Consider the following 11037-nt stretch of genomic DNA (forward strand, 5'->3'; position numbering starts at 1 on the left):
GTATATTGTATGTTTGTCAACGATCAACAATAAAAAAGCAAGTGATAAAAATTACTGATGAATCATTATAGAATTTAAAATGTTGTACAAGTATTTATAAAATGATTGAGTTTAAAAATTGAAATGGATTTGCAATTCACAAAAATCAACACAATAGGATACTAAAAAAGCCTGACTACTAGTCTGAATCATCCCAATTATCAGGAACATCTTCAGAACAATCAGTCACAACATTTTGGTGCACGACGTGGTTGTATCTTTCCGTAACTATCTTCTTCAACTCTGGATGATCACCCTTTACCAATCTAATGCGCTCATTCCCTGAGTAGCTCAAGGTGAACGATGCTCCATCATCACGACTCAACTCATCTTTAAGCCAATCGTCTCCTTTCTTATTTCGGACCGTATCTTTGTTGAGCTTCTCCTTTAGCCAAGACAAGACTGTGTCCAAAAATACAAGGATTTCATTGGGAGACCAATAGTCCTTACCTAGTTCTGCTAATTCGGTCATGGTATACTTCTTGATATCAATCAATTGTCCATCTTTGGAACGAAATCCACAATACACAGAATCAATGCCGACCACAGCACAATGTATCCATAAACTTAACGCCTTAAATCTAGCAAATTTTTCTTCCGATTTATGAACCATTATCTTCATCTCTACCATGTTCTCCGGCTTGTCTATTGGTCCTTTTGGCTCTTGGCAGCTTAGTCTAGTAGCAGTCATTACTTTGTGACCATTGAGGGTTATAAGCTTGTTGCATTTTGCCATTCTCAACCTCTCATCTATACCGTTGTAAAGAGGGTTTCCAGGTCCCCCACTTCTTAATACATCCTCAAACTTTTTTCCGTACTGTAACGGTGCCCACTCCTTTTTCAGAGTATCAGAATAATCGAAATATGGGACAATGTAGCCGATATGTTCATATTCTGTGTATGTACTTCGTGTATGTTCATATTCTGAGTCTGTTGTTTCTCGAAACAAGGGTTTACTAGGCGGTTCGCGTAGCAATTTCCTATGGTCATAACTTAGAGGATCATTCAATCCATCTTCCCAGTATCTTTCGCTGCCATCAACAGTTCTGTCGATAAATATCTTTCCTTTGTAGCAAAATACTGCATATTCCCAATTACCTTCCCATCGACTTAAAGTTGCAATTGAAGCCATATCACGCAAGGCACAACTTAATATGAACATGTCTACGTGTCCCAAATCGACTTGCTCTCTCATCGCCCAAGATAAAATCTTTCCAATAGAGAAAAGTTCAGGAATGAATTCTGGTATTTCTTTTGGAGGAAGTTCGACTTCAAAATCGGGTGAGTGATAAAAATTTGTATCACGGAAACGAATATGGCTTTGATCTGCCCATCTATCTAACTTCAAACTTACTGGCAGGGATTTTGGAGGATAAGCAAAAGGACTTTGACAAGACTTCGGTACGGGATTACCAGATTCCTTTGACCAAGTCTCCAGATCGACTAGAGATTCATAATTATGTCTTCCAACTTCTTCGACCGATAATTCCTTTTCTCTGCAGTGCCTGGAGCTGTAGTCGTTACGTCTTTTGACAGAAAATTCGGATAAATTAAGAAACGCCACAGCTGCAGTTAACGTAAACACATTAAACCTAAATAATTAAGATTGTTAATACAGGCACTAATATCATCGAATATTTAAAGAATAGATTTTTCAAGAAATTACTGGATTGATATCACATTCAGATGATTGGGAAACTAATAACAGTATTACTTCTAGTCTGCTAGTCTATCAATGAAACCTTACAGAGTAATCTGTTTCCGTCACAATTGTCGTAATTATTTAAGAACAATTCAAAGTACAATATTGTATTAGCAAGCTTTTTAAATTTTATTCCTGATGCGGTTGAATATCATTTTAAAAGTAATACATCCAATCACAAAGAGCTTCTTGAAATTTTATACATCAAATTTATTCAAGTATTGAAATTTGTACATTATATTCCAAATTTTCCGCTGCAATTTAACTTCAATTAAACTTCACGATCAGAGATATGAAAATATAATTTTAAAACGACAATATATCCATGCAGATCATTAAAAACTTGCACACTCAAAATAACTCAATCCTTCTCCTCGACATACAACATTACTCTACTACATCCCAAACAACCTATCAAACTACTCCCATCATTCGGGATAACATCTTTAGGAAACTGCGTCCATATCACGTGATCACTAAACCGTTTCCCTGACAACCACTGGTACAGATCCCTGCACCGGGACGATCTCCCAACACTTAAATAGTCACGTGATCCATCAGGGAGCCGGAATGTTATGCTAATCATACTGGGGTCTATCACAGTAGCTTTGTGTTTATTAGAACTGGGTTTCCGAACGGGACTGATGATTTCCCCGTTGACTATTCTGGGTTGTGAGGTTGAGGGTGGTTCTGCTGTGTCACGTGACGAACTGGCTGCTGATGAGGGACCAGGAGTAGGGGACGGTGATCTGCTCCTCATCACTTCCTCGTTGGTTGAGAGGGAGCTGCTGGGGTGAGCGCTGCTGGAGTAACCGTTCATTGCGGAGTCTGTGATGTCGTGCAGTATGCCTCTGGGAGGGGTATATTTTAAAATATTCTGATTTCACTACTGACTTCACAGCTGCACGTGTATGAATATAACTTAGTATTTGATACTGTAACTAAGCTATTACACTTAACTTTAAAACAGATTTAATAAATACAACAAACCTAGTTCTGCTGTTACAGGGTCGTTTTGAAGGAGGAGGCGAGCTCATCACTGGGGAGAGGAGAGCAGAATAGTTATCTGACAAAAACAAGGTCATCTCATTGAGAAACTCCTCCTTTGTGAGAAAGGTCCAATGTCTCATCAGCTCACCTGTCCCTGGATCTATAACACCGATAAAGGGAGACGAGAGACAGTTGTAAAACCGGAGAAAGTGTTCACCTTCCATTGAATCTCTGGGGTGGAAGGTGTTGTCAGGTTACTATACTGTGAAATTCACATACATTCAAGTTTCAACATGTTAACCATATAAGCTATAATCAATGTGCTCTGCAGCAAAATCGATAATGATGATGTGCATTAAGGAGATAAAACAAATCAGTGTTGTGACAATTCTTAACCTGTAAATTTGCCAGAAGACAAAATGTTGGTCAATCATGCTTCTAACTTCTGGCTTACTCCACAGATCACGATTTAAAACTTGACATTGAAAATCAGTTATGTCCTGAGAAAAAAATATTTTAATTTGAATCGATCATAAACATGAGACAATGTCCACTTTTAAATATTAAACAAAGTCATGTTCATAATATTATATAAGAACCCTGGTTTTATTTTATTGAAAACAAATATAATAATAAAATGAACCCACCTGTATATTTACAAGAAGCCACTTCTTGAGACGTTTGCCCCTCAATTTAGCACTTTCAAGAGTCCCAACAAATGTTATGTCAGAAGGGGGTTTAAATAGAGCAGCCAATCCTGAGAAGAGTGAAATTCGTGAGACGAATAAATTTAGATAATATTAAATTGGCAAAAATGCTAAAAATAGTCTAAAATTGTGTTTCACATCTGACAATAAGAGTGAGTCACGTAGCTCATATCATCTATAAAAGTAACTGGTATTGAATATGATACTAATTCATTTATATTCCAATATTAAAGTGGAAATTCCCCAAACGAATTAAGAACCCACCGTTTAGTTTTCTTTTAGCAAGTGGGTTTGCATAGAGTGCCGTTGAGAAATCTCTCTGACCAGGAGCTGCATCAAATGCATTGGCAGGTTGCTTACTAACTCTACCAACACGCACATGTTCCTCAACTAATCTGTCTGTCCTGGATGGTATAGGAGCACGAACTTCCTCCTCTTCGAGCAGAGAACTGCTACCTCCATTTGCACTGGAACCATTGGAATGTGGTTGCTGATCAACAAAACATTCCACAGCCAAACTTACATTGTTGTCACATATTGAGAGGTATTTTATAGCATCTTCAACAGAGCTGCCTGTCACGCCCACAAATTGCTTTATAGCATCGTCAGACATAGGTAGTCTCTTTACTTCCTATTTATGAGATTTGGTGAGGATTATGATAATTTTGCTTCACTTAAGGAAAATATACATTTTGCATAATCTGAAACACACCAACACCTGAAACATGTAATTTTACAGTAAATAATAAATTGAAATAAAAGGTTTAAAATAAAGCCATTTTTGAAAATCATAAAGTAACATGTGAATCGGGGTTTCGTTTTTGGGAACGGAAATTGGTATTAAAAAAGGTGGATAGGCTGAAATCATATAAGGGGATATTTTTGATAATATCATGATTACATTGAATAATTTAATAGTTACATTTTTTGAAGTTCGGAACCTGTGATTGAGTTTAAATGATGGGTCCTGCCAACAGATCAAGAATATTTTTAGGATAACCCTTCAGTACATCAATATTATGAAATAGTACTGCAAACATAGTATTATATTATAGTATACTATGCTGTTTTACATTAAATTGTACATCATTTTGAACCCTGTAAATATCACTTGTTACTAATAATCAGGCACATAGCCAGGGGGGCCAGGGGGCTGCAGCCCCCTAGTTCCCATGGTCGCCTGGTAACTGGTAACCATTCAATGTGGCAAGTACTGAGTTTTAATACTGTTAATACAAGTACTGTTTCAATACTTTCAACATTACTATATAACAAATAATTTGAGGAGGTTCTCTCAAGATGATTTTTATATCGAAGATTTCAAGAGCCTAAACTGTGTGATTCGCCTCTCCAAACAAATCTAAAGTACTGAGTTCGGTAGGGACTGGTAAGACATTTTGGCATTTGCTTAGTGCTTAATTTCGAGCGAAAAATTAAAGAGCAGTAGTACGTATATGTTAAGATCAGTTTGATACCTGTTTGAGCTCTATTATTACGCGCGCGTGCCCAGTGTACAGCTCACCGTGTTGCGTTGTCCACTGGACATGGATGTCGCATACATGACCCTCAAATCTAAAAGTAGGTTGAGGGCACCACAGCGGGCCTAGCGCGGGCCTAGCGCTGCCCTCTGTCGACATACATACATACATTTCAATGTTCTCTTTGTTTTTGATTGAAATAAATTTTCGTGCACATACAGAATGAATGGTTAATAATTTAATATATATGTAGACCAAGGTCTGTGCACGGGATGCTTCCTGGAAGAATCCAGTTCTTTTAGCGGGGCACCTAAAGCCAAATTGAGATATAATAATCATATTCCTAGAGAAATATTCAGAAATCGAATACCAATCAAATAATATGATATATAGGAGTAGTAACCATATTTACTATGCAAAATGCCCCAACCACATAGTGTAAATTTATATAGAATTCAAATTCCATATCATCATTAAACCTCAATAGTCAATATAATAGCCCAAGCAAAATTAAATAACTTCTTATATACCTTACTGTCATACTACAAATTAATTAAACATTTGAAATCTGTTAACCAGAGAATAAATTTCTAAACCTAATGCAAGTGAAATAATTTAGATGCAATAATGAATGCCTAATGTGAGTATCATCTGTCAATGTCCTTGTAAAAAAGTCTGTAAAAGAGATATGAGTAACTAATATAGAAGAAAAAACAGGAAGTTGTCGTCTGTTGAAAAATAAATAAAATATCTAGAATATAAATTAGAATATAAAATAACATTCAGTCAATGTGTCGTCAATAAACTGTACAATTATCAAATGTTAAAACTGGGTGATACAGTCACCAAAAATAAATACTAAGTATAATAAGTAAATAAATTAAATGTGGTCTATAAAACTACCACTAGGTATAATAGGTCAATAAATTAAAAGTGGTTTATGAAACTACCACTGTGCGAACCCTTCCTCCAGTTAAAACATGTCAGTCATGTGCAAAATCAATCAAAATGGTAAGGTGGTAAAAAAAGGGAAAATCCTTTCGATACATCAATTATATATGCCTCAGATTTAAAAGAATTAGAAGATACTTAGTTATCGTCGACTAAGATTGCAGTGTAAAATTTGTCATATGAATTGTCGACGGTATAATTAGGGTCTGTTGTTATAGATGAGAGTAGCTGTTTCTTATACGAATCACTTAAGCTTTTAACATCGGGCAGATTTCGTAGATCTGTTGGAACATTATTCCAACATTTTGCCCCCAAGTATTGAAAGTTTTTATGTGATGTTGATCTATTAACATATAGGTTGCAGCTTTCGCCGCTGCTACTACCTCCTGATATGTAACTAAATTTGTTCATAAAGTTTGTAGGACAATTGTCATGGATGATTCTAAACATATAATTTGACAGATGGAGTTGTCGTCTAAGATGGAGTGGTAACCATTTCATGTCTCTATAAACATTAAGGCTGCTCTCTGTTTGTGGAACGTTGAGAGCTATTTTGGCTACCTTTTTGTACAGAGTGTCAAGTTCAGCAAGTTTTGTCTTGCCAGCTCTACAATAGATCGTGTCTAAATAATCGAATTGTGGCAACATGAGTGCATTGGCAAACATTTTCCTATATTTAATAGGTAGCAGTGCTTTACTTCTATACATGGCACCAATTCTCTTCATGACCTTCTTAATAATATAATCTACATGGCTTTTGAAGTTTAATTTACTATCTAGAATGAGGCCAAGATATTTTGTCTCTTTGCACTCCTTGATTGTGAAAGTTACCTCATTACATTCAATGGTTAATTCATCATATTGATCAACAGAATCAAACAATAGGAATTCAGTCTTCGTTTCATTGAGTGATAATTTATTTACACTGAGCCATTTAAAGATTGTCATAAGTTCTATTTTCATGTTTATAAATGTGCTTCTGCAGGTTTGATCAAAGAATAGTGCACCATCATCTGCAAATAGAAAGGGCTTAGATAGGTTACAGGTTCACCATATCTCATAGGAAAGACAATATGTTAATCACACCTTCTCCAACTAAACAATTCATCTATAAATCAGCGTGGCTGTGGAATGAGTTTTGTAAAATTGGCTCATTTAATTTTAATTCCTCTTGTTCTTCTGTTAAGAATAAATTACAAAAGTCATTGATGAATGCCCAAAACAGGTATGGTGCTGAATGGAATGACAAAAATTTCACTGAATTCTAAGTTAAACACAATATAATCCAGGTATCGGCAGGCGCTGACGCCAAACGACATTATCATGCATATACTTCTTTATTTTCAGCAGCTAGTATGTTAGCGCGCATAACAAGGCGCGTTAGCATTTTGCCGCCATTCTAGGTTTCACTGATTTCACAATACACAATATGTCCAATTTGATTCTAATTGCTGCTCCTAATCTGATAATTCTAATGACAGTGACTGCTCCCTATTAACCAACCGACCAACATTTTCGGTCGAACCCTAAAATTACTAATACCAAATTTAAACCCCACATATGCGTGTATAGTCTCCAAATCTTCTCTCTGCTCTCGGACTTAGTTCTTTTGTTGTTTGATTCTGTTGATCAACATGATGAATTAACCATTGAATGTAATGAGGTAACTTTCACAATCAAGGAGTGCAAAGAGACAAAATATCTTGGCCTCATTCTAGATAGTAAATTAAACTTCAAAAGCCATGTAGATTATATTATTAAGAAGGTCATGAAGAGAATTGGTGCCATGTATAGAAGTAAAGCACTGCTACCCATTAAATATAGGAAAATGTTTGCCAATGCACTCATGTTGCCACAATTCGATTATTTAGACACGATCTATTGTAGAGCTGGCAAGACAAAACTTGCTGAACTTGACACTCTGTACAAAAAGGTAGCCAAAATAGCTCTCAACGTTCCACAAACAGAGAGCAGCCTTAATGTTTATAGAGACATGAAATGGTTACCACTCCATCTTAGACGGCAACTCCATCTGTCAAATTATATGTTTAGAATCATCCATGACAATTGTCCTACAAACTTTATGAACAAATTTAGTTACATATCAGGAGGTAGTAGGAGCGGCGAAAGCTGCAACCTATATGTTAATAGATCAACATCACATAAAAACTTTCAATACTTGGGGGCAAAATGTTGGAATAATGTTCCAACAGATCTACGAAATCTGCCCGATGTTAAAAGCTTTAGTGATTCGTATAAGAAACAGCTACTCTCATCTATAACAACAGACCCTAATTATACCGTCGACAATTCATATGACAAATTTTACACTGCAATCATAGTCGACGATAACTAAGTATCTTCTAATTCTTTTAAATCTGAGGCATATATAATTGATGTATCGAAAGAATTTTCCTTTTTTTACCACCTTACCATTTTGATTGATTTTGCACATGACTGACATGTTTTAACTGGAAAAAGGGTTCGCACAGTGGTAGTTTTATAAACCACTTTTAATTTATTGACCTATTATACCTAGTGGTAGTTTTATAGACCACATTTAATTTATTTACTTATTATACTTAGTATTTATTTTTGGTGACTGTATCACCCAGTTTTAACATTTGATAATTGTACATTTTATTGACGACACATTGACTGAATGTTATTTTATATTCTAATTTATATTCTAGATATTTTATTTATTTTTCAACAGACGACAACTTCCTGTTTTTTCTTCTATATAAGTTACTCATATCTCTTTTACAGACTTTTTTACAAGGACATTGACAGATGATACTCACATTAGGCATTCATTATTGCATCTAAATTATTTCACTTGCATTAGGTTTAGAAATTTATTCTCTGGTTAACAGATTTCAAATGTTTAATTAATTTGTAGTATGACAGTAAGGTATATAAGAAGTTATTTAATTTTGCCTGGGCTATTATATTGACTATTGAGGTTTAATGATGATATGGAATTTGAATTCTATATAAATTTACACTATGTGGTTGGGGCATTTTGCATAGTAAATATGGTTACTACTCCTATATATCATATTATTTGATTGGTATTCGATTTCTGATTATTTCTCTAGGAATATGATTATTATATCTCAATTTGGCTTTAGGTAGGGTGCCCCGCTAAAAGAACTGGATTCTTCCAGGAAGCATCCCGTGCACAGACCTTGGTCTACATATATATTAAATTATTAACCATTCATTCTGTATGTGCACGAAAATTTATTTCAATTAGAACTGTTTGTATACTTTAACAAATAGTGATTTTAACTTTGAGATAAACTGATAGATTATTATATTTTTGTACCAATGTTCACCTAACTTAACGTCTCTCACTGACACCATCACCCGGCAACCAATTTTAAAGTATAATTTATTAACGATCTGACTACAGACTGGCGGTCAACGTTCCCCGTATAGTAGCTCAACGGAGAGGGTAATCAGGGCACGTGTTAATGAAAAATGTACGTGTCCTTCCACAATCCCCTCTGTTGGGTCACACGTTATTGGGAACTGAGATCGCTATCGTGTAACTAGAAGCAGTATATGCAAAGTAACTTAGGTGACAGGTGATAGGCAATATGAAATTACACATCTTACTTTAACTTTATCCCGTTTAACGGGTGATACTCGTAAAATATCTGTTCCATATATTGGACCGTCGACGAGTCCAACTCGGCGCGCGTCCTGGTAGGTTGTAAACCTACAATATCCCGTCACCCATGGACTTATCAATTAACGGCTGGTGGTGGTGTCATCGTTTGTCGTACTCAAAACGTTTCGCGGTTGCGAATGCCGGCCCATCGAGGAAAATCTTTTTACTTTGTATTTTAACCATTATAAAGTGTGATTAGTCGGATATGGTACTGAGTTCAAACAGTCCCCGAAACGAAAAAGCAAACATTTGATTTTTGTTTCGGCGACTGAATCGTTGATGGGCCGGCAAATATTTGTTGTCGAGTAGTGTTGAATACTCATATTAACATGATTATTGATTTAATTTAGGAATTGTATATAAATATCTTTGACCAAGTTTAATTGTTAATGAGAATGCACCCCAGCACTGGGCGCGCGCGGCGGCTTTGATGTTAGCGGCTACAAGCTTGAAGCTAGGCAGCTGCAGAAAAAATGCCGTGCGCGTTCAGCGTAGGGCTTTTCGTTTTTGATTTTACAAATGACAAAGCAACTTTTAATGATTATTAATGGAATTATCGGATATTTATAATTCAATATGTATTGATTCTTCTGTGGAAAATAAAAATTGTATTTTACTTAAAATTGTATTTTACTTACATATGTTAAGATCAGATCAGATCACATGATTGTTCTGTGGCACTAACCGATCCTTCTGAAACCTAATGGTAACCTGTAATGAGGACCTGTAATGAGGAATCATAGTGACGTTATTCGAGTGGCAGTAGGAAAGATGCAGTGGGATACATAAGGAAGCGCCTTTGTTTCGAAATCTTAAGAACGACGGTAATTTCTCTCCGGGGAGACAGAGGGACGAGACAGAATTTTGTCAATATAGACAGTTTAGATTTGAACTTGGAGCCGCAAGGCCAAGGGTGATTTTCAAAATATTGAGTTTCTGAAGGGTTATTTTTATATAAGGTCATTGTGACATCATTTGTATACTGTTTGAAAAATGTTTTATATAAAAATAAAAATTTCGTTTTTTTATAATAAATGATGCAAAACAATAAATATAATACCCAATGTATGTATACAAATCAAAGAAGCGACGCGTTCCAACTTCAGTCAGATATGGAACACTGAGAACAACAGGAAATAATGTTTTACAATACCATTAAGATGAAGTTTGTCTATATGAGTAGTATTATAACTCAATATGGATTATGGACCTGTGACAGGCTTTTTTATTCAGCCTGCGACAGGTCACCTGTCGCAGGCTGAATAAAAAAGCTGCCACAATTCAGATGCCACACAGTTTCAATATTGAGGCTGCACACGTCATGGAACCCACGAAAGAAATCAGATCGTACTTCGGATATGTAAAGGTTGCTCAACAGAGGACAGGGACGTGCTCGAAAATTTCGCTGAAATGCCATTCTTCGACCCCATCATCGAAAATGAAGTACATGTCCTCTGGAACTGCTCTCTGTATAAAAATTACCAACACTGC

General features: G+C 35.8%; 4 protein-coding genes across 4 annotated transcripts in view; 2 read left to right on the forward strand and 2 right to left on the reverse strand.

Annotated features, from left to right (window-relative positions):
- LOC134820849 (vasculin-like protein 1) overlaps positions 1-11037 on the forward strand; it is a 632099-nt gene that overhangs the window by 168457 nt on the left and 452605 nt on the right. The window lies entirely within an intron of this gene.
- The window catches only part of LOC134821469 (glutaryl-CoA dehydrogenase, mitochondrial-like), a 101897-nt gene that overhangs the window by 21645 nt on the left and 69215 nt on the right, over positions 1-11037 (reverse strand). The gene's annotated exons all lie outside the window — the stretch shown is intronic.
- On the reverse strand, positions 46-4065 carry LOC134820702 (UBX domain-containing protein 7-like). The gene is made up of 5 exons (XM_063831231.1): positions 3703-4065; positions 3379-3488; positions 3128-3231; positions 2732-2962; positions 46-2592 (listed from the first exon to the last, which is right to left on the reverse strand). The coding sequence occupies exons 1-5, from the start codon at positions 4049-4051 to the stop codon at positions 2103-2105; spliced, it is 1284 nt and encodes a 427-aa protein (XP_063687301.1). The 5' UTR covers positions 4052-4065; the 3' UTR covers positions 46-2102.
- Positions 4701-11037, forward strand: part of LOC134821471 (proline-rich transmembrane protein 2-like) — a 90378-nt gene continuing 84041 nt past the window's right edge. The window contains exon 1 of the mRNA XM_063832222.1: positions 4701-4726. The gene's annotated coding sequence lies outside the window, so the exon portion shown is untranslated. The remainder of the gene's footprint in view (positions 4727-11037) is intronic.

This window comes from Bolinopsis microptera, chromosome 9 (assembly GCF_026151205.1).
Source record: "Bolinopsis microptera isolate Bmic1 chromosome 9, MBARI_Bmic_1.0, whole genome shotgun sequence".
NCBI classification, from domain to species: domain Eukaryota; kingdom Metazoa; phylum Ctenophora; class Tentaculata; order Lobata; family Bolinopsidae; genus Bolinopsis; species Bolinopsis microptera.